The 23,112-nt window shown below is 42.0% G+C and overlaps 2 protein-coding genes across 7 annotated transcripts; one reads left to right on the top strand and one right to left on the bottom strand.

The window, feature by feature from the left end:
• Window positions 1-2,753: 2,753 nt before the first annotated feature.
• On the bottom strand, window positions 2,754-10,928 carry Mis12 (MIS12 kinetochore complex component). Of its 4 annotated transcripts, none has more exons than NM_001395047.1 (3): window positions 10,784-10,928; window positions 4,954-5,115; window positions 2,754-4,553 (listed from the first exon to the last, which is right to left on the bottom strand). In NM_001395047.1, exon 3 carries the CDS (start codon window positions 4,518-4,520, stop codon window positions 3,900-3,902), a length of 621 nt encoding a protein of 206 aa, NP_001381976.1. In that variant the 5' UTR covers window positions 4,521-4,553; window positions 4,954-5,115; window positions 10,784-10,928; the 3' UTR covers window positions 2,754-3,899. The 4 variants fall into 4 exon arrangements, with proteins under 4 accessions (NP_001381976.1, NP_001381977.1, NP_001381978.1 ...); NM_001395048.1 differs by lacking the exon at window positions 10,784-10,928 and adding an exon at window positions 10,530-10,644; NM_001395049.1 differs by lacking the exon at window positions 4,954-5,115.
• A 278-nt stretch (window positions 10,929-11,206) lies between these two features.
• Derl2 (derlin 2) lies at window positions 11,207-22,905 on the top strand. Of its 3 annotated transcripts, none has more exons than XM_039087317.2 (7): window positions 11,229-11,365; window positions 12,148-12,210; window positions 14,884-14,957; window positions 16,031-16,124; window positions 16,991-17,186; window positions 17,432-17,522; window positions 19,884-20,388. In XM_039087317.2, the coding sequence occupies exons 1-7, from the start codon at window positions 11,273-11,275 to the stop codon at window positions 19,987-19,989; spliced, it is 717 nt and encodes a 238-aa protein (XP_038943245.1). In that variant the 5' UTR covers window positions 11,229-11,272; the 3' UTR covers window positions 19,990-20,388. The 3 variants fall into 3 exon arrangements, with proteins under 3 accessions (XP_063124316.1, XP_038943245.1, NP_001386359.1); NM_001399430.1 differs by having other exon boundaries at window positions 11,252-11,365; window positions 12,145-12,210; window positions 19,884-22,905; XM_063268246.1 differs by lacking the exons at window positions 14,884-14,957; window positions 16,031-16,124; window positions 16,991-17,186; window positions 19,884-20,388 and having other exon boundaries at window positions 11,207-11,365; window positions 12,145-12,210; window positions 17,432-17,497.
• The last annotated feature ends 207 nt before the right edge of the window (window positions 22,906-23,112 follow it).

Below are 23,112 nucleotides of genomic sequence, written 5' to 3'. Positions count from 1 at the left end.
CCTGGTCTACAGAGGCAGGTCCAGGTCAGTGGGTCTGTGTAAAGGCTCCTCTGGCGAACCATTCCTTGTAGAAAGTTAAAATCTGTACTAAAAGGTTATGATTCGTGGAATCTGTTTGATGTGGAAATAGAATCATGGTTGGAGCTGATGTTGGCAATTTAAGACCTGCTGACTAAGTGAGTGAACAAAATTTGCTAATATCAATTAGTGCCCTGCATGCTTTTCCTTTACCCTCATTCCTTACTTTAGGTAGGATCGATCTTTTCAGTATTTGCATTCTGGTTCAATGAGCCAGGAAAGTAACTTTGTAATATCAGAATGTCATCCAACTGTATATTTACTTTATTGTAAATAATGGTGAACAGTGGTCAATAAAGAGTTTTATATTCCTTTAAAAAAAAAAAGCAAAACAAAAACCAAACAACAACAAAAAAAGCCATAAAGGGGATTGACTTTTCTCCAAGGTCTCTTACTGGACTCCAGGGCTGTTTACTACCACCAAGTTCTTGCTCTTGCAAAGGATCTGTTCTGGAAATAGGAACATTTCTCCTGTACCAAAGCCAAGAATTGTCTTTTTGCTACTTCATTATCCCAATCAATTAACAAGTTCCCAGTGCAGGCTAAGTTACCGATAAAGTGCTATACTGGCTGAGCCATGATGGACGACTGTGGCTCTTAATTTCCCCTCAACGCTGGGGTGTCAGAATTACACCAGTGTGAAACACAGGGATGCTAGGCTACATTCCATTCTCCCTGTTGGGGTGCCAGGCTCCTGTGATGCCTGAGATGGGCCCTAGTCCATGTTTCTCTGAGTAGAAACAGCTGGTACAGAGGCTGTGGTTCTAACTCCTGGACACTCAGATGATGATGCTGGGAACCATGAGGAGTTAAGAAAGCAGGGTTGGGTGTGTGTGCTGCAGGCCTGAGATGACCCCAGGGCTAGAGGAATCCAGCTTAGCTCAGGCTGCCAGAAGTGCAGAGGGTCCTTTTGGGGGAGACTTAGGCGTGGCTAGGTATGATGAAGGCTTCCCTCCGATGGCAGTCCTTAGGGAAGGGAACAGTCCTTGCTTGTCCAAACTATTCAAGGTGAAATGAAATACGACTTAATCAGGATGGACCAGAGATTAAATGTTTTGCAGGAATGTGTGGAAAGGGAAACTAATTGGCTAAAGCCTCTGGGCCCATCTAGACAACCTCATTAGCATGGAGAACTCTAGGTTTCTATGCTATGCAACCAGTTGTCATGGGCCTCTTAGTGGGGTGTCTGGTCACATGCTCCAGGACAGGAAATCTGGTCGGGAACAGATTGAAATGCCTACCACTCTCAATTACGAGAATAGCTGGGGTTACTAATGTGCTCAGCCTTAAGAGCTTTTCTGTCTGGTGATAGGGTTCCACTTGCCCCACAGATGACTGGTTAATAAAGGAGTTGGGTGCTTAATCCTCTTACACTATCTTCAGTCAGCAAAAGGATTGAGATCATGAAGGGCTCATGACCAAAGTAGGAGTATCTCTGGCTTATGGCCCCATTCTTTAAGCATTCCCCTACAAAGTCAGCGCCGAATTAAATCTCTTCCCATATATTAAGCAATAAGGCAATATATAAATACTCAAGTATTTATTTATTACAGGTATAGAGTCCAAAGTTAAAGAGACGGTCTCTTCCCATAGTAGAGGTGTTACAGGGTGAGATCATGACAGAGCAGGACCTAAACTCATACTTTTATTGGAAACCTACTCCCTAAAGAACACTCATGTTCCCACAGTAATGGCACTAATCAAAGTGTAAACTTCAATAGTATACCACTAAGAAGTCAGAGTTTTAACATGAATTTTGTGGGATACATTCAAACCCCTTACACCACCTTTGAGTAATTTCCCACCCAATGATACCTGCTTCCTCCCAACCCATCCCATTCTGCCCGAGCTGCACATTCCCGACTTCTTCCTTCTTATGTTCAGAATCCAGTCTCTCCCTCAATGCAAAATCCTGCTGCAATCGTCCCAATATCTAACTTAAGGGTCCTGAATAAAGTCTGCTTTATAAATATAACAAGTGCCATCAATCACATTTGGGTTTTATTTTCCTTTTGTTTTTTGAGATGGGGTCTCTTTAGTCCTGGCTGCCCTGGAACTCTTTATGGAAGCCAGGCTAAACTTCTAAGCGGTCCACTCGCCTCTGCCTCCCGAGTACTAGGACCAATGGTGTACATGAAACCCAGCTAGTTTTTTTTTTTTTTTTTGTTTTTTTGGTTTTTTTTTTTTTTTAGGATTTATTTATTTATTTCATATATATGAGTGCACTGTCGCTGTCTTCAGACATACCAGAAGAGGGCATCGAATCCCCATTACAAATGGTTGTGAGCCACCGTGTGGTTGCTGGGAATTGAACTCAGGACCTCTGGAAGAGCAGTCAATGCTCTTAACCACTGAGCCATCTCTCCAGCCCCTGCTAGTTTTTTTTTGTTTTGTTGGGTTTTTTTTGAGCTGGGGACCGAACCCAGGGCTTTGCACTTCCTAGGTAAGCGCTCTACCACTGAGCTAAATCCCCAGCCCCTTGTTGTTTTTTTTTAAGATTTATTTTACTTATATGAGTATTCTGTAGCTATCTTCAGACACACTAGCAGAGAACATCAGATCCCACTACAGACAGTTGTGAACCACTGTGTAGCTGCTGGGAACTGAACTCAGGACCTCTGGAAAAGCAGTCAGTGCTCTTAGCAGCTGAGCCATCTCTCGAGCCAGGAGTCAGGTTTTTTTTTTTGTTTTGTTTTGTTTTGTTTTGTTTTTTTTCCCTTTCTTTTTTTCGGAGCTGGGGACCGAACCCAGGGCCTTGCGCTTGCTAGGCAAGCGCTCTACCACTGAGCCAAATCCCCAACCCCTCAGGAGTCAGTTTTAATAGTACACATTCACACATACACAGGGGTTTTGCTTGTCTCTTAAGATATATAAATCACTGTGTGTGCATACACAATGTGGGAGATGGGAGTGCACATGCCAGTGTACCTTTAGCAATCAGAGGACAATCTGTGGAGTCAAGCCTCCTTTCCATCTTTAAGTAGGTTCTAGGAATCCTACACAGGTCAGCAGGCTTGTACTACAAGTACTTTTACCTGCTGACCCATCTCATCAGCCCTTGTCTGTCTTACAAAAACTAGCCTGGAACAGGACAGGTGTATCCCCTTTTCCTACACTTCCATATCTGTTCCAGCTGTGTGAATTCCTTAATATGCTCTACCTTATGGGTTTTCTACTGTTTTCTTTGCCTAGGATAATCCCATAAGCACGAGGCTAACGCCTTCTATGTGTGACTTGAATCTTACATTATCAGACATGCCCTTTCTCATACTGCAATATACACCATCCCATATCCCTGACCCCCACACCTCTGCTGTATCCTGCTGTCCTTTGTTTGCTTTTCCTTCTTCCTGCTCCTCTTTTTGCTTCTCTCCCATGTTAAATCCCGAGGGACCCACATGCCAAGCATACTCTACCACTCAGCTATGCCTCAGCCTAGCTTTTCTGCTCTAATGTACTTCATGGTTATACTCAATAAATACCCAGACCAGGTTTACACAGAAGCATCCAGTTCCATGAGGATTCTATTCCCTCCTGAAATCATACTATAACATCCCTAACAGTAAAATGAGTACAGTTACAAAAGAACTGAAGTCATTACCAAATGTGAGGGTGGTCAACTCAAGTTTCAGAGGGAGAAAAGCAAATGAACGCAAACTCTGCTTTAGAAGTCTGACCTGGAGCCTGCAGCAATACCGATCTCCTGACTGGCTTTGTGTAACCTAGGAAAGGAGGGGAACGTGGCCCCCAAAAGACCTTAAACATAAGAGTAAACAAAGAAAAGCGATCTATTTACATGCTCTCTCTTCACTACTGAGAAATTATTGTGTTTCCAGCCTTTTGCTCTCTTTTTCTACATTATCTCTAATATCCTGGAGTTTTCTGCAGTTCTGGACCAGAGACACCAAACTCTCCCTAAAGTTACTAGTTCCTTGATACCTGCCGATGTTTTCAAGCTCATCAAAGAAAGTCAACGTCTCTCTGAGTTTGGCTTTAACAGTTTTTTGCTCCTCTAATTCTGCAAGAAGGGCCTGCTCAGTGCATAATTCAACCTTATATTTCTCCTGTAACTCTTTGATTTCCTGTTTGAGAAGCTGGAATTTTTCTTCACTGAAAGGATTCGTCTCCTGACACTTATCTTCAGGAAGCAGGATGTTTGGAGGAATTTGCAAAATCGATTGTAAAATCAGCTGCTCCATTTTACCAAAAAGGTTATCAAAACGTCCTTTCATGAAGCAAAGAAACTTCTCTGTGCATTTACGAGTCTGGATAGAGCTAATCTCACAGTCTGGAATGCCCTCCAGCTTCTTTAAGATAACCTGTTCAACAGCCTGCATCACTTCAAAGAGGTGGTCTTGAAATGCTATGTAGATCCTCAGCAAGCAAGTCTGTGGGGTGAAGCCAAAGAACTGGGCCTCATAGGCCATCGGATCCACAGACATCCTGCTTTACCTTGAGCCTTCAGCTGTGAAAACCTGCAAGTACAAAAAGAAAAAAAATTTCATTTGGACATTACCACCAGTGGAAAGTAACAAACCTCATTACTGAGAAACAAAGAAAGCAAATAAAAACTAAGGAGTGCTCCTTTGATACCTGAAGTCTCTTCAAGCCTTAACTGTCCACCGAAAGACAGAAGCAGCCCTTGCCTATCTGAGTCAAATATAGGAAAGCCATATCCTCTTCATTGTTCATTTCCTTCAATTATTACTACTGAAGACTTAGGCACAAGCCCAGTCTTCTCAATTCTGTTATCTTGAGGCAACTTTAAAAGTTTAAATAAACAGTCTCAATGCCCTACAGACCTTGTCTTCTGAGCTTCAATGATCTACATGTTGTCCTTCCCTGCCCACCCTATCCCACACCCATCACACTGACCTCTTAAGACAATTTCTTGCTGTGCAGCCTATGGGTTGGCCTTAAACTCTTTCGTTTGTGACAGGGTCTCATGTAGCTGAAGCTGGCCTCAAACTTGGGATGTAGCCGAGAATGGTCTTGAACTTTTGATCCTTCTGCCTCTACCACCAGAATGCTGGGATCCTAGGAGTATAACAAGCCCAACTTTTTATGTGGTGCTAGGTTTAGAACCCAGGGCCTAGATAAGCACTCTGTTGACTTAGCTACATCTTCAACTGCCTGTGTGCTAGTCTAATTGTCATTCACTTTGCGTCTCCCACAATCCTTCCTCTATCCCCGCCCCCAACCTTCGCTTTCTTGCTTCCAGTCCTTCCACTTAACTTCTTCCCCCAGTCCTTTTAGGACCCATGTTCTACCATTCTGATTACCTCATTATAAATGTCCTCAGTTCCCTTGTCTTCTACCCTAACCAGCTGATAAAAATCCGATGAAATGGTCAAGCCTATACCATCATTTCTTTCAAGGATCTGAGTGGCATTCCTTTCTAGTGTAAGCATGGACAACCATGATATCCATTTCCTTATGGCCATGGGAGCTTACTTAACCTTGGCATTCCTGGGTAAGAGCACTTAATGTAATAATCTACAAGCTCCAACTTCAACTACCAGATGAATTTTTTAAAGAATTAACTAGAAAAAAAAAGTATTATCCAGTAGTGTGGACAACTTATGAGAAGTCAGGATACAATCACCCTTAAAAATTTACATATATATTGGTTTTAAAACACAAAGGTGACAACTATACAGCTATATAAATAAATTTGTTTTTTGTAGTGTTATTCATACATTATCTCTGAACTGGAAAGTTTTACTTCTTAAACACCATAGATTATGTTCCTACTAAGGTAAAACATGCTCCTAGAGCATCACTATGTCACCTAGGCTAGCCTCAAATTTTTGATTTTTCTACTTAGCCTCCCAAGAAGCAGGATGCTAGAACTATATTCTTAAAATGTGTGTTGTTGGGGCTGGAGAGATGGCTCAGTGGTTAAGATCACCAATTGCTCTTCCACAGATCCTGAGTTCAACTCCTAGCAACCACATGGTGGCTCACAACCACTTGTAAAGGAATCCAATGCCCTCTTCTGGTGTGTCTGAAGACAGCAACAGTGTACTCACATACATAAAATAAATAAATAAATCTTTGGGGGAAAAATTATGTTGTTTTTAGACAAGTAGGTCTGGCTGACCTAGAACTCACTTTTTATCTTCACTTTCATGAAGATGTAGACAAAAAAACAAAACAACAAAACAAAACAACAAAACAAAACAAAACAAAACAAAACAAAAAAACCAGAAGGTGTTAGGTCCACTGAGCTGGAGGTACAGACAGATGTGAGCTGCCAGATGTGAGTGCTAGGAATCCCATTCAGGTCCTCTGCCAAGGCAGCAAGAGCCCTTAACTACACAGCCACCTCTCCAGCCCCTGCAAACAGACTCATATACACATATTACATTTTAATGTCCTTGTCATTTCATATTATTGTGCTCATTTACTTGACTGACTCTGACCACAGAAGTATAGCAGTTCTATCATATACATATATCCCAGATAAAGTGCCCATGCTCTTTGTGTCAAACACTTCATTGGGTTCTAGCACTTCTTTTTTAAATGCTGGGATCTGAACTAGGGCATCATACATGTTAGGTAAAATTCTATCAATCAGCTACGTATATCCCTGACCCTGGTTCAAACATCTTACTACCAGAAATGCTATTGAAAACATGCTCCTTTTAAGGGTTTCAGCTATCATCTCTCCTCCTTCCCAGCCCATGGCCCACATCCATGCCCTATCCAACCTTTGGCCAATTTAGTAAGGTGCTGTTCCAAAAGGGAGAAGGGAAAGGGTGACACAAAGTCAGTCATACATGGAAGTAAACCCATTCCTCTTAGGCCTGTGCTATGTTTGCAACTGCAGTGTTAGGAGGACCAACACAGTGCAAAATAAGACAGTCCTTCCCACCAACCAAATAATTGAGGAACTAAGTCAGACTTTTGAGCACACATCAAGATGAGGAGGAGCAGAGCTGAAGGGATGGCTCAGCAGTTAGTCAACTTGCTGCTCTTTGCAGAGGGCCCAGATTTGGTTTCCAGAATCCACATAAAATCTCATAATCGTAGCTTTTAATCTTTTTTTTTTTTTCCTTTTTAGCTACTTTGTGGATTCTTCATGGGTTCTTCTTTTTTTATCTGTCTCTGTCTTCTCTGTCTCAGCTCAGCTTCTCCTGGCTCACCTGTCACTGTCTTCTCTCCTCAGTCTGCTAACCCGATTCACTTTCAACTGTGTCCTGTTCTCACTCTGTTCAATCCTCCCTTCTCTAGCCCCCATTCAATCGTCTCTCTTCCTATACCAACTGTCTTCTCTGACCCTACTCTTCTGTCTCCTGGACACTCCCCAATCCTACTACTCTCCCTCCTACAGCTCCTACCCATCATTCCAGTTCCAGGGGATCTAGCACCCTCTTTTGACCACTCCAGGCACTGCACACAGTATGGCACACATACATGTGGGCAAACACTCAAAACACAAAAAATAAAAATAAATTAAAATTTAAAATTTAAAATGTCTTAAGATGGCTCAAAGGTTAATAACACCTATTCTTGCAGAAGACCTGGATTCAGTTCCCAGCACCCACATGGTGGGTCATAACTATCTACAACTGTAGTTCTAGGGGATCTAATGTCCTGTTCTAACTTCTTTAGGAGACCAGGCACATACATAGTGCATATACATACATGTAAACAAAGCACTCATCCACATACATTTCAAAAATAAAATTAAACAACAACAACAACAACAACAAAGAAACAATAGTGGGGATGGAGAAACGACTCAGTGGTTGAGAGCTCTAACTGTTACTGTGTAAGACCCAAGTTGAGTTCCCAGCATTCACATGGTGGCTCACGACTGTCTCTACCTCCAGTCGAAGACAATCCAATGTCTTCTGGCCACCAAGGAAACAAGGCACATGTGTGGTGAATATATTTACATGCGGGCAAAGAAAAAATAAAGAGAAAAAAACCCATATGCATAAAAAATAAAAAGAAAGTTAGGAACCAGGTAAAAGTCAGACTGACACTGAAACAGATTACTGAGGTTCTTTCTGACTTGGTCCTTGATACTCCATTATAAGATTCTGCAGGTGCAGCTAAGGATATAATTGCTGGCGAGCCACAAGATTAATACAGTCCACATCAAGGCACTGTATTCTATGGCAATTCACTCTCCTACCTTCAAAGCACCTAAGACTACATTTGCAAGAGCTCTCAAATAGTAACAGTAATGTTAATCAGTGATCTCCTACTCTTATTTCTAAATTACCATTTACTAATTTATCCATTTGTGAATCTGTTTTATGATACCTGTTTGCATAATCCTTTAATGCCAGACATGGCACACAGATTCATAAATTAGAGATATATTTAAGAGACTTTGTTGGGAACAAAATCAGAAAAACATGCCATAAGATATGACCTTAAAGTCAGAAGAGTCTGCATTATAGTTGGAATAAACCTTTTAAATTCTTATTTGGCAGTTCCCTTATCAGACATCATCTTTTTAATTTTGCCTTTTGTCTACTACTTTCTATTCAGTCACTGGGTCATCTAAGAATACTTAAGCTCTTTCAATTTTAAACCGTAAGTTTTTTTAAATATTTCATTTTATTATTTATGTGTGTATAAGCCTATATGTGCATATACCACATGCTTATGGGTGCCCCTGAAGGCCAGAAGTGGGTGTCAGATGGACTGGAGCCAGAGTTCTACTGAACATGTGTTAGAAAGCAAACTCAGGTCCTCTGGAAGAAGCAGCTTGGGCTCTTTACTGTTGAGTCATGACTACACCCACACAATAACCACCTTTTAGAAACTGTGTTGTAAGAGAACAGCTACTCAAGGCTACAAATTCTTTTACGTAGAGCACGTGTACTTTGTGTCGGTGTCTTCACTCTAACTTGGCAATGAGACTAAGCCATTCCCCAACTGCTCTAACACAATGACAAAGTCATCTGAGTAGGGAGATGTGGATATTTAGTTATCCCTCCAAAGGATGCAACCTTAGTGGCATCTGCTCTTGTTTGGCCTATGTTAGAAGCCTGAGTTTACAGGATATTCTTTATGCTCATAACTAATGGGTTAGAAAAATTGATTTTGCATATGTAGAACTAGTACAGGAAGACAGACATCTTTTGTATTTCAAAATAGGGTCTCAAAACAGTTCTTGATTTTCACTTCAATTGCTAGGAGCCTTAGAGGTATTAATTGAGCTTCTAGTCATAAGAGACGATGTCAGCTGATGATGATGGAGATCTTTCTATATCTTCTGAGGTACTTGTTACATATTTGCATATATAATGTCACTAAACATTGCCAAAACATCCTCAGAACGTCTAAGCTGGTTTACAATCATTTGGAATAGACCAGAAAGAACTTCTTGGATCTGCTAACACTCTAACTTTTGTGAATTTGGTAGTTAATAAACTTGTTTTTCTTTCCTATAGAGCTAAGAGGTATGCCGAGGGCTTTTCTACATACTAGGTAAGCACTCTAGTGCTAGATTCCCAGTCCCACACCGTATTTTAAATACTAAAACCATCTGGCTTCACATACTGTTTGAACACTGAAACCACCTCCACCCCTCCTCTACCTTCACATGCGTTGTTTATATTGAGATGGCTTTCCTAAAAGGTATTTTCATTATATTTTAGCTAAAGATAATAGCTAGGTGGTCATCCGTTACAAATTACCCAAATGATGGGTATATCTACTGACAACTTGCACCCAGTAATTCTCTTTTTTTTTTTTGGTTCTTTTTTTCGGAGCTGGGGACCGAACCCAGGGCCTTGCGCTTCCTAGGTAAGCGCTCTACCACTGAGCTAAATCCCCAGCCCCCCAGTAATTCTCTTAAGTGTGCACTCTAACTCTCCCTCAAAGTTCTCAACATTCCTGGATTGATGCACCATGATATATAACCAAACTCCTACATCCAAACTTCCAGTTCTGAGAAAAATTCTGCTTTTCTCTGTTAGACACTACCAATGCTATGATGAGGCAATAGTTATAAAGATGAAGTTTTAACAAGAATTTGCTAAGACCTCTCCCGTGTTTGCTCCCACTCTCCTCTACGTTGTCCACACTGGCCTAGAACTTCAGGATGCAACAAATCCTCTGGCTTCAGCCTTCAGAGTGGCTATGAGACACAGGCCGGTGCCACTACGTTCAGCCTTATAGTCTTACTTCTAAATGTTATTCTCTCCCACTTTTTACTTGGTTCTTACCAGTCTTGACAGTCACAGTCCCTCGATTTTAATGCTTCTTTATAACTTACTGAATATGTCTGCCACGATCAAGATAGCCTTTGCTCCAACACAATGCATTAGAGGCAGATTCAAGAGCCAGCTCGAATACACATCCCTGAAGAAGCAGCCACACCCTCCTTCGCTCCCCCCCCCCAAGTGCTATTAATTCATCTACCGCCTCTTCTCTGCTAGATTTGAATTCCTGCGGCTGTAAATAAACATGGAAAGTTCCCACACCGTCTCGACGAACGTAGGGGACTTCAGAGCCTACCACCGCCACAGACAAGGCCCAGAAACCGCAGAACCCGGAGCGCTTCCGGCAGTTCCAGCTCCCGTTCCACCTCACAGCCGCGGGGCATGCCGGGAACTCTAGGTCTCCGTGCCCAGCCAGGCCGGACCGGAGGAATTCCCTAAAGAACACTCCGCTGCCCCGAGGCCACTCCTCCGGTCCCGCCCTTTCCGTCCCTCCTCAGCTAGCATACAGCCCCTACCGAAGCGATCCCGGGGGTGATGTAGTCCGCCACACACCGGCTTCCCGCCACTTCCTTCAAACTACACTGAGCTGCTTGGAATAAGGCGGCGACACCGGCTCCTCAGAATCAACTGCGACCTGCCTCTGCGAACGAACGCAAAGGCGGGATGGATCGCACTCCTGATTGGCTAGCCGTGGGTCGAAAGGGGCACTGCGATTGGCAAAAGGAAGGAGACAAGGAGGGAAAGCTAGCTGTGGCCGGCAGGGATTGGCGGAAGGAGCTGGTACTTTCTCTCTGCGTTGGTAGGCGGAGAAGTAAGGATGGGCCGACGCAGAGGCGCAACTCTTGATTGGTGGGTGAGCGGCCCCAAGGCGCCAGCGATTGGTGGGTGTCCGAGTACACAGCGCTGATTGGACAGTAGTAGGTAGGCTGGAGGCCAGTTTTGAGTCCGCCCCGCCGCCTGGCATACTGGCGGAAGGGGAAGGGGGGGCAGGCGCGGTGGGAAAGATGGCGTACCAGAGTCTCCGGCTGGAGTACCTGCAGATCCCGCCGGTCAGCCGCGCCTACACTACCGCCTGCGTCCTCACCACTGCGGCCGTGGTGAGCAGCTGTGGCGCCACATCCTCTTTTTTCCAGGCTAGCTATGACTGCGTCTTCAGAAAACGGGTTTGGGCCGCAGAGAAGCCCAGTGGGTCTGGTCCCAGGGGTGGGTGGAGACATCCGGAGCTGACTCTAGGGTTTGGGATATTCCCAAGGGTGCCAAGCCAGTGACCTGAGAAGGGTGTGCTCCTTCTTGAGGGGCCAGGTCAGTTTCAGACAGATGAAGTCCAGACCTGTAGTGAATCAGAACTGCGGGAGCCGCCCACCCAAAAATGTATCTGAGAGGTCTAGCTATGTCCAGGTGACTAGTGGGAGTTAGGTCCGCTAGGTTCACAGACTATTATATTGAATATAGAAATCTCGAATTGTCTGGAAACATCTTTCAAAAGACGGCCTGTGGATATAAATAACTGGCCGCATGTACCTAGTCCTAATGGTAGCAGGGTCTTAAATCTCTTATTCCCGAGTTGTCTCACCCAGCTGTTTGAGGTGGTGACCACGTGACGCACAGATTTGTAAAAGATGCTGTTGTCTTGTCTCTAAAATATTCCCACTCGCCTGCCTTGTAGCATCCTCAAATATTGCAACATAAAACTTACATCGTGTGTTGATACAAAACGGTTGTGCAAATTCTAAAGAATCTCTTACCAGCTGTCACAAGCAAGACAGAAATTTATTCCAAGGGACAGAAATTATTAGAGCTACTCATTCTTTGTTGTTCATGTTGGAATTTTGTTTTGCGATTGATCTGCTTCAAGAAGTTCTTTTTTCCATTTCAGCAGTTGGAATTGATCACACCTTTTCAGTTATACTTCAATCCTGAATTAATTTTTAAGCACTTTCAAGTAAGTGGTCTATAGCAACTATGATATAATATTTTCACTATCTTTTTTTTTCCCATTGTTTACTAAGTAGTAAATCCTGTCAAATACAGTCTCAAAAAATAACCCAGTGGGGGAATCTCTGATTACAAGTCTTGTTGAGATGTAAAAAGGGAATTCCACAACCTGGTTGGACTCCAGAGTCATTTAAGAGCTGCTAGGTATTTGTAAACTCATCCTATACCAAATTAGAATTGCCAGAGGCGGAGCCAGGGACAGGCAGAGTAAGCAGGAGGATGGCAAGTGCTAGATAGGCTTGGGCTATGAAGCACTGTGTTAAGAAGAATGCTAAGGGTGGGAATTTCGAATTTATCCTCTGTTTAGTGTGTTTTTGATGTGTTGAGATTCTATATTTGACTACAACTAGTTAAGAACTAATGTGGCTATGATCTCAGTAGTCAGGAACCTGAGCCCACCTTGAACTACATATCAAGGAATTGTCTCAACACACAAACAACAATAACAACAGCAGTAATAATAATGTGATTTGAGAATAGACTATCGAGCTAGCTGCCGAGAGAGTCTGACAGGATAGCCTTATTTTGTCCATTTACCACCCAGACACACCTAACACTGTTGTTATTCCTCAAGGTCCAGCTCATGAACTCAGTTTTTTATCACTGGTCTGTCTTCTAGAAGTCAGATTATACTATCGAATTTTATACCATTATCTAAAACAGAATGTTGACTTTCTATATTACAGTTTGAAGAAGTCGTTTTCCATTGATTAAAATGCTAAAGAGAAGTATGTTTTACAGTTTGAGGAAGTCTTTTTCCAGTGATTAAAATGCTGAAGAGAAGTGTGTTTCCATGGCAGGATGGTCATTCACACTCTAGGTGATATGGAGGCAAGACCTCAATGGTCCTTATTGATGCTTTTCCCTGTCCCAGATGTGTCACACTGCCTTTGAACCCAGAGAACTCCAGCTTGCCTTCCAAACCTCTGCTTTTATCTACCCTCAGAGACAGCTTCTTCCCTGTACAGTGCCCTCACTAGCGTGAGAGTGCTATAAACTCTGAGTTGTTTGCATGTGAATAGAGTGCTGGCTCCTTTTCACTCCGCTGTGACAGAATTCCTGACAAAGCAACCTAAGAAAGAAAGAGTTTGTTTTGGCTAACAGTTTGTTGGTAAAGTCCATTGTGGTTGGGAAATTGTGACATCCAGAGCTTCAGGCAGTTGGTCCCCTTGCGGAGGAGTACGGGTGCTCAATTCACTTTCCCCTACTTAGTTGTCCTAGGACCCTAGACTGTGGAATGGTGCTCATTAATGTCCTTCCCACCTTGGGTGACTGAATCTAGAAACTCCCTCACAGACAAACCCAGAGTTTGTCTTGAGTGACTAGATCTGTCAGTATTAATTATCACAAGTAAATTACCAGTGACCAAGGGCTTAAGGGTGTATGAAGCAGTCAGTCCTCTGATACCTTGACTTTGCCAAGTCGAGATGTCTGTGACCTTTGCTAAGATTGCTTCCTTCTGGTTTGTTTGGCTTAATGGCCGAGGTTCTTCGTTTTTTTGGTTTGTTTTTTGGTTTTTGGGTTTTGTTTTGTTTTGTTTTGTTTTTGGTTTGTGTGTGTGTGTGTGTGTGTGTGTGTGTGTGTGTGTGTGTGTGTGTGTGTGTTTGTTTTGTCTATTTTTTGAGATAGTTTATCTTGTAGTTGTGGCTGGCATGACCCTCATGGTATCCTCCTGCCTCAGCCTCCTTGGAGTCCATCACTGTGCTTTTTTTCTTTTTTAAAGACAGGGTCTGTTATGTAGCCTGGACAACTCTTGACCTTAACAATTCTGTGGTCTTCCTGCCTGGACTCCATAGTGCTAGGATTATAGACATGAGCAACCATCCCTAGCCGAGGTTAAATTCTTGCATTAAGTTTGGGATTAGGAGTTCTGGATTTGCTTTCACAGTCTCCACCTATCTGTTTGTCCTTGGGCAAGCCATAAGTTTTAAAATCCCTTAATTGTCAAATGAGGATGGCCACACCAGCTTTCTTGCTTATCCCACATATGACAGTAAATTATGTAACCCTTTGTGAGTAGTTGTATGCTGAGTGGGTGAGACTGCCCTGCATCTTTCCTTGTCTCTTAGAGCATGAATTCTGTCTTGTAAGGAAGTTGACTTCAAACCAGAACCTGGCCGTTTACCCTAGGATTTTTCTATCAGAATGTTGTGTGTGGCTAACGCAGAAACTTTTCTTGGCAGCTTTACATACTGAATCCCTGAAATTTTTAGTACCTATAAACTCCTCATTTAGATTATGGTGACTACACATATAAAAGCACTCTGTTTTGTACACTACCCTAGCTTTTACTCAGGGACATCGTGTGGATTTTTGTGTTGTTTAATAGGAGATAATCATGATTTTGAATTCTTTTTCTATCCATATAAATTTTACAGTCTTAATTAGTCCCTTGCGCGCACATATGTGCACACATGCGCACACATGTGCACACACACAAACTTGTGTAGCACGGAACAAACCCAGAATTGGATTGGGTGCTCCATTTGAATGTGCCCCACCTAGGACTTTGGAGCCTCAGAGTCATGTTGTTTTTATCTCAGTATAGAAATGTTTCTTGGTCGTGTATTTTATTTAATGTGTCTTTCTCTTGATTCCCCCCACCTGACCCCTTCTGCAGATCTGGAGGCTAATCACCAATTTCTTATTTTTTGGTCCAGTTGGATTCAATTTTTTGTTTAACATGATTTTTCTGTATCCTTTATTAAATGGAGTCAACATCAAAACTTTAGCTCGCATAGTATGTATATAATATAGATATAGTATACATATAAAACTTAGTAAGTTGAAACTATTACTCTTGTTTATTTTTTATAAAATTTTAGTTATGGCTTCTGGGTCTGTAGTTTGTAATCAGATCATCATAATGTTTTGAAACTGTTTGTAACTCCTTGTTCATATGGGAGGGTCCAACTGTTAAAAGATATTAGTGTCCATAAATTGTGATTTATTTTAGGCATATTTGTAAAATAACATCAGCACCAGCTGGCACAGTAGTCCAAAAGCCTGAAACCTTGGCAATGCAACAGGATTTTCCCAGGTTTTGGAGTGGGTTTCTAAGAGTGGGGACTTTGATTGTAAGGCTAAAAAGCCAATGTCAGAATGTCTGCTGGCTTGACGTGTTTAGGTTTGGTTACAGACAGGAAGAACCATGGTAGTTGAAGAGTCAGATGGTAATTGGGTGTGCTGAGCTAGACATTCCTCCTAGACAGTCCTGCTCAGCTGGGGGAGGCAGAGAGCCTTTAGAGGTGATGGGACTTACGGCCCAAAATGGCTTCTTGTGTTTCCTGCATAGAATATCAGAATGATAAGTTTCTAATGAAAGGTTTTTCATTATAGTTTTTATTGACTAGGAAATAGAGATGCTTAGCCTGCCAGCCTAGAAGTAGTTATCACACAAGGCTTCTTTGCAGGGATTTCTTCTAAATTTGCAAGCCAAATATGGTGCAAATTAACAAGTAGTTGAGCATGGGAAAGACAACACTGAGTTGGAAGGGATGTAAGGGTTATTGGAACCGTGTTCATGGCAGTATTTGAATTAGCATTCCAGCCAGTGTCAGGCTTTGGAAAACATGGTGCTAGTTTTGACATTGCCTAAAATGATTGATAGGGAGTAAAAAAAAATCATATTACCCTTCAGACATTCTTAGAGAAATGCAGCTTGACTGTTTACAGATTGTATAAACCCCAAATATGTTTCAGTGGTTTGTGACATTTTATCTTCTTCATATGTGTATGCCTAATATTTTCTTAACTTGAAACTTAAGATATCGTTATTGTCGAATGCTAGAAGAAGGCTCCTTCCGAGGTCGGACAGCAGACTTTGTATTTATGTTCCTTTTTGGTGGATTTTTAATGACTGTATCCTTCAACAAATAGCATATAGGACAATATTAAAGAACAGACTGTCTGTCCCTCAAGCTTCTCATCTGTCTCCCATGATTCACTAGGTATTTTGAACAAACAGACAAACAGAGATGTCAAGATGGTAGCCTCAGGAGCTACTATTCATTTCCTAGCCCCCTGGACAGCTTGCAAGCCCAGAGGTTGGACAGGAGCCTCTGCTGGGTAAGAAGTTTCAACTCAGGTGGTCATCTTGAAGCATCTCAGTAACTTCACCGCTGACTTCACTTTTCAACTAGGTTGGTAAGAAGACGTGTATTAAGTCACCGTCAAGACTGATACAAATGTTTTTAAAAAGAGAATTTGTTCTGCTCATCAGACTTAGGTGTGGCTTGCCTTAGGCTTTGTTCCAGCCTGCACACCTCAGGTGTTAGTGGTGAATGAGCGGCTCTGTACTGTCAAAGGGAAGAGCATCACCAAAACAGAATTTTAGGGCTGGAGAGGTAGTTAGGCACACTGGCTAACATCTCCCAGAGGTCCTGAGTTCAATTCCCAGCAACCACATGGTGGCTCACGACCATCTGTGATCTGGTGCCCTCTTCTGGTGTGTCTGAAGACAGAACACTGACATACATAAAATAGGTGAATTTTTTTAAAAAGCAGAATTTTAGTTTGTAGTTAGGTATAGTTCAGATAATTCAGCCCAAGCCGGTTTCTGCCTACATGCCTTGGGCAATTAATTTCAGGCTTTTCTTCTTTTAGTTTAAAAATGTCACTACTCGGCTTTCCTGACTCAGATCTTAATTGAAGGGCAACCTTTGGCTCTTTCATTAGCCTTCCCTAGGATGCTTTCATGCTGACATTTTCCTTAATGCCATTGCTAGCTTTTTGGTTTGTTTGTGAGCTTAGTTTTTTTAGGCCAGGCCTTTACAATAATGCTGGTCTACGTGTGGAGCCGACGGAACCCATATGTCCGCATGAACTTCTTTGGTCTTCTAAACTTCCAGGCCCCCTTTCTGCCCTGGGTGCTCATGGGGTTCTCCTTGTTGCTGGGGAACTCGATTATAGTGGACCTTTTGGGTAAGTGTCTCACCGCTACTTTTTCTACTATTTTCCTTGATAATGTACTCACCATCATGTTGTTCATGTTTATTCTGTTTAGTTTTCATATATAGCTATTACATGATTATTTAATAATTATAGCTAAAAGATATTAACTCATTGATTTACTTTAAATAATTATTCTAAATAATTATGTGATAATAGGAAACTTAAACTTAAAATTTTAATCTTCCTTTTTATCCTTTATTTCTGGTTGATTATAGGTATTGCAGTTGGGCATATATATTTTTTCTTGGAAGATATATTTCCCAATCAGCCTGGTGGAATAAGAATTCTGAAAACGCCATCTATTTTGTGAGTATTTAACTCCATGTTTCACATTTCATGCAGACAAACCGTGATCGCAGTTTAGTTTGGGCTTCCTCGATACCTGGTTCACATGAGTAAGTGTTTGCAGATTGAGCAATATGTCTGCAATGGGGAGCTTCTGGATTGGCCAGGAACAGATTGGGCCTTGGTTGTGATTACTCAGCTCTTGACATCATGGAGTGACTTTGCGGTTACTGTCCTGATGAGCACTAGGACTCGTGTCCCGGAGAGGAGCCTGCAGGCTTTGCGAAAGCTGCTGTCCAAGTAGAGAGACACGAAGAGCAGAATGAGCGCACAGTCCAGAGGACAAGCTCATGACCAGAAAAGCAGGCAGTGGGGAGACACAGGGAACAGAATGGAAAAGGCTTTGACCTGAAGCTACACTGGCTTGTCCACCAGCAAGCAGCGTGACTTGAGTACATCTCTGCATTTGTATACTTCAGTTTCTAGAGCTACAGTTTTGATTCATAAGACCCTTTTCTGCTCTAGAATTTTGTGTTCTTGGGAACTATTATATGAAAGGGGTTCTATTGAGGGGTTATGATTTGCTATAAGTTCTCTGTTGTAGAATGGTTAAGTGAAAAAGATGAACATGGTTCAGTGGTAACAGAACCAGCTGCTCCTCCAGGAGACCCAGGTTCAATTCCTAGCAACCACTGGCTGCTAACATAAATGTAGTCCATAAATGTAGTCCCATGGGTTTGATACCCTCTTTTCGTGTACAGATGTACATGCAGACAAAATACCTGTATACATAAAATACACAAATAAATAAACCTTAAAAAGGAAATAAAATGGAAAATAAGTAAATTTTAGAAAGAAGAAGGAGCTGGCGAGGTGCTGAGGTATGGTATAGGTCTGTTGCCCATCTACTCTGAAGGCTGAGGCAGACGAATTCAAAGTTTGATGCCAACCTTGGTAACATTCCAAGAGGCCATATTGGGGGAAAAACTTTTTTAATTAACAATAACATCATCAAAAACAAAACAAACAAACAAACAAACAAAAAACCAGAAGGAAGTAAGTCTTTGGTAATTCCACTTATACATAGCAGTTCCCCTGGACTGGTTTTGATAAGCAGCCTTGCATCTTTCACTCTAGATACATTTTTGGCAATTTCCTACATGGTTACTGTTTCTGCATCATCTCTACTTCTACCTTTCTTCCCCTCAACTCCTTCTGTGACTCTTCAGGTCATGACCTCCTCTTTAATTACTATACAGACATACCCCAAAGCTATTTGCCTATTTAGTCCATCTGGTGCTGCTTGTAAGCAGCTGTGTTTGGGGCTGACCACTTGGGATTGGGTAATTGTATACACTGTTTTTAATAGTATATGATTTTGACTTTTTAAAAATTTTAATTTCATAAATGTGTTTGTAGCGCTGTGTGCCTGCATTTTTATATGCACAGTATGCATGATGCATATGCTTACAAAAGCCAGAGGACAATGTATCCCCTGAAACCAGAGTTACATGTGGTTGTGATCCGCGGATGTGGGTGCTGGAAACCGAACCTGGGTCCTCTCCAAGAGTAGTAAGGGCTTTGTTGGTGAGCCATCTCTTTAGCGCCTGTGTATACATTTTCTTAAAATGTCCTTTCTTAATGTGCAATAATTACTTTGCATAGCCGGGTACTGGTACACACCTTTAATTCCAGAGCTCGGGAGGCAGGGCAGCTGGATTTCTGAGTTTGATACCAGTCTGCTTTGTAGATCCAGTTCCAGGACAGCCAGGGCTGTACAGAGAAATGCTGTCTCGGAAAAGAAGAAAAGGAAAGAAAATTACCTTTCCACTATAAATGACCTACAGAATTTTAGTGCCTGCATGATAGTCTGTGATTCATATTTGACATAATTATTTTACTCCCTTAATCATGGACATCACCATCAGTTACTGCTTTTCCTTCTGTAATTGGAGTGATAAATGTCCCTGTAACTGAGTCCACACATTCCGACATGGAACTCAGCATCCTAGCCACTGAAATGAGCAGTTCGGTGGTGGTATATGTGTTGTGCTACTATGGCCACTGTCCTTAGGTTTTTATCTTGTAATCCTAAAACTACCCGTTCAATAACTCCCTATTTCTGTCATCCAGCAACTACCATTCTTTTTATGTGACTGTGAAGTTGACTCTTCCAGGTACATCATCAGCATTTCCATAGTAAAAATTAGTGTGAGAGGTAAATATTAATGTAATGTAAGTAAGTATAGAGCCGTCAAGGGATGATACCTCTTAGTGGCAGGCAGAGACGATACTTACCTGTTTGTGGAAGCCCTGTGGGTACTGCTCTATAGCACTTCCAATCTAAGGTGGCTCTGGCACTAAATGGTCTCTGTGTTTTAGGAGGACTATTTTTGATACACCAGATGAGGATCCCAATTACAACCCACTACCTGAAGAGCGGCCAGGAGGCTTCGCCTGGGGTGAGGGCCAGCGCCTTGGAGGGTAAAGCAGCTGTGCCAATTACGAGACCCATCTGAGAAAGACTCAGTGAAATGTCCATTGGGATCTTTTATCCCTTGTTGCAAAAGCGTCGACAGTTTTGACAGCTTGACATATTTTTAACTCCAGAAGCACTTTACGGGATGGTACACTGACTAACACAGAAGACATTTCCAGCAGTTTGCCAGGGGTTCCTCACTATGCTGGTACTAAAAGTATAACCTCTTGGAGCCAAAAACTGGAGAAACAGATACCCTGCCTGGTGTCTCTAACAAGTACGTGGGTACTTGAGCTTGGTGGCATAAGGCAAGGTTTTCCTCCTCCTCTTTGATAGACAAGGCCGTGGTGTAAATGGAAGTTACAGAGAGGACAAAATAAAACTGAATTCCATCTCTCTCACACTGTATTTAAGCTTTCGTGTGATCTTTTAATGTGTTCTAGCTCTCCTGCGTATGTTTGAACACAGCAGTTTCCGTGCCTGCCCTCACGTCTCCACGGCTTTCAACTGGATTTCATTTCAAGATTGGAAATGCACAGCTGTTATGTACATCTGACTAGTTCTAGTTCAGAGTGCTAGCCTCAGTGGGAAGAAGATTGGTTTCTGCCATTCAGATAGTTCTCCATCTGAAAACTATGAAGCTTCAAGTTTAGACCACAGAAGGAGGGAGAAGGGCAGGTGATTTCTTGTAGCCAGGGAATCTGACTATAGAGAAGCCAGCTGTAAACAAAAACAACTGTGACATCTCTTTGAGCTGGAGTCTCTACTAAGAAATACCCAGATTAGCAGTGGCCACCCTTTGTCAAAGCACAGGAGTAAGAGTGGGCAGCAGTTGGGCATGCAGTCCTCTTGTCATTCATTTCAGGAAAAGCTCAAAACCTTTCCAGGCCCAAGTGCCTGGTTCACCTTCCCAGTCCAGTAGAAATCAGGGTCTTTGGAAACAGCCACACTGATGGTTCAGTGAATACTTGTCAAAGATGGTTCATCTCGTCCGACTCAAGAGCTTTACATGCGTGCTGCTCTGTCAGAACTCAGAAAGATGATTAAGAGAGTGTGTTTCATGAACATCAAAGAGGCACAGGACGCCCCAGACTGGAGCCTCCTATTTAGGCTCAGTTGCATTTCAGATGAGATTTTTCTCAAGGGTTGACATAGGCTAAGTGAGCTACAGTAAACATTTGAGGTGGAAAGTTCCAGATAGAGTTGAAGCGGAACGTATTTTAATGACTAAGTGGAATCTGACAAGGAGTGGAACAAGTGTGGCTTGTGTCCTAGTAAAGAGCTGAAGACCATTGTAAATTCATGGGACGGGGCCAATGGGACTGCTTTTGTCTTGCTTAAAAATCTTTAAAGCGTAATGACAATCCTAGATTGTATGATCCTTATGGGATTCTTAAGTTTGATTATCATTTTTTTTGTTCAAGAAAGCTTTATCAGTAACTTTTAGGAATTTATTTTTATTATTATTGCTTGCTTTTAAGCCAGAAATGGGTTTCTTTGAGGTTTTATTTATTTTCCCTTAGTTAATTTTAGATGTAGCTAATTAATGGAGTAATTGTGACCGATTTTTAATTCTAACATCTCTTCACCAGCTTTTTAAACATTTTAAACAGTGAATACCTGTACATATTAATGACTGAAAAATGGAAAATGTATTTTGGATGTATAGCCTAAAGCGGTCTCTGATTTTTAGGATGTGAATTCCTGGTGGCAAAATGCCATGCTGTGTGCCACACCGTCTCCTGGCAGTGCAGATCTCAGTCTCTTGGCCTCTCAGTAGTTTGGCACATCTCTGGCCCTGGGTTGTTTGACAGGATCCCTGTGCTCACTGGGACATGAGGAAAAGTCCTCACTTCCCCAACAAACCTCTTGATTCTGATTCTTCCAAAACAAACTTTCTTTTTGTGATGTGAGTTAACAGAAAAGTGAGGTCAGATTATGGGATTCTGTGACCACTGAAACTTACATGAATATAGTTTGAACCATTTCCTAGATTGACTGTACCAGAAATAACCGAAAAGCACACCAAAAGCATAGGGCGTTTTGTTTCGTTGTTACAGGAATACAGTATATGTTCATTTGAAAATGAATGGACATGCCAATTGCGTCTCCATAGGAGATAGATTTTATATACTTCGGTGTGTTTTTTTCACTATGAATTTTTACTTGTTTTTTCCACTTCTTTCTCTGCCATTCCGTGTCCTCCCGTCTTTTATATTTCTTTTGTACTTGCGTGAGGCAAAGTGTCCACATCCTGGATCTTGAAATGGAACCATAACACTGTCACTAGGGTCCTCTGGGAATTAGGAAACACATTGGAGCTATTGGCATGTTGTGTAACATGCTTCCTAGAGTTGTCATGCCTTCGGCCACTATTTTATTTTGTGGCTATATTTTCCTTTCACAGGTGAGTTCTATCTGTGTTAGCTAAGATTTTGCCCTTCCATCCTCTTCAGGATGACTAAGCTACTTAAGTATTTTGAGTTTGCATTAAAGCTCTTGAACCTTGCTTGTATCGTTGAGCCACTCTGCTCCGAAGTCTGCAGTCATTTCTTAGCCCTTATCAAATGCATATTTTGTGTCTTTCTCTGAGCCCTTCTCCTACTTCTCCCTAGCAGGGACGTCAATTTAAGTTTCTTCAGTCTTTCAAGACCCTGACACTAAAATCTTAAAACTAAGGTCTACTTCACTGTCTTCTTTAAATCCTTACGAAGCTTCAAATCTGTACTAAAATTCTTATACCAAATCATATATTGTCTTGTACTGTTCTTAGCTGCTACATGTATGTTAGTTTTGTTTCCCTCATGAGAATGTAAGCTCCTTAAGGGCAGGGACTATGTCTTAATTTTTGTATCCACCACAGTGCCTAGCACTGTGCTTGGCACATGGGTGCTGAATAAATACTTTTGTTTATTGATCAGCAAACTATTATCTTGTATTTTTAATTACGAAAAATATCAATGTGTATGTATACAAACTTGTACCTAGTTGCCGAGGTTTAATATTCTTTCCAGAAACAGGATGGGACAAAACTGACCATGATTGAGGGCAATGGTTTGACGCCCTTGCCATCCAAGATGACTGTGAGCTGGTATAGTCGTGGGCAGACCAGGGAGTTACTTGTATAAAGAG

This window comes from Rattus norvegicus, chromosome 10 (assembly GCF_036323735.1).
Source record: "Rattus norvegicus strain BN/NHsdMcwi chromosome 10, GRCr8, whole genome shotgun sequence".
Taxonomy (NCBI): Eukaryota; Metazoa; Chordata; class Mammalia; order Rodentia; family Muridae; genus Rattus; species Rattus norvegicus.
Note: the sequence above shows the minus strand (reverse complement) of the source record. Positions and strands in the feature narration are given on the sequence as shown.

Bases quoted from the DNA above. Each gene is read 5' to 3' on its own strand.
- Mis12 (NM_001395047.1), bottom strand. From the start codon at position 4,520: ATGTCTGTGGATCCGATGGCCTATGAGGCCCAGTTCTTTGGCTTCACC.
- Derl2 (NM_001399430.1), top strand. From the start codon at position 11,273: ATGGCGTACCAGAGTCTCCGGCTGGAGTACCTGCAGATCCCGCCGGTC. The intron at 14,958-16,030 runs GTATCCTTTATT...TTGAAACTTAAG, and splicing joins TTGTTTAACATGATTTTTCT to ATATCGTTATTGTCGAATGC. The intron at 17,187-17,431 runs GTAAGTGTCTCA...GGTTGATTATAG, and splicing joins GATTATAGTGGACCTTTTGG to GTATTGCAGTTGGGCATATA.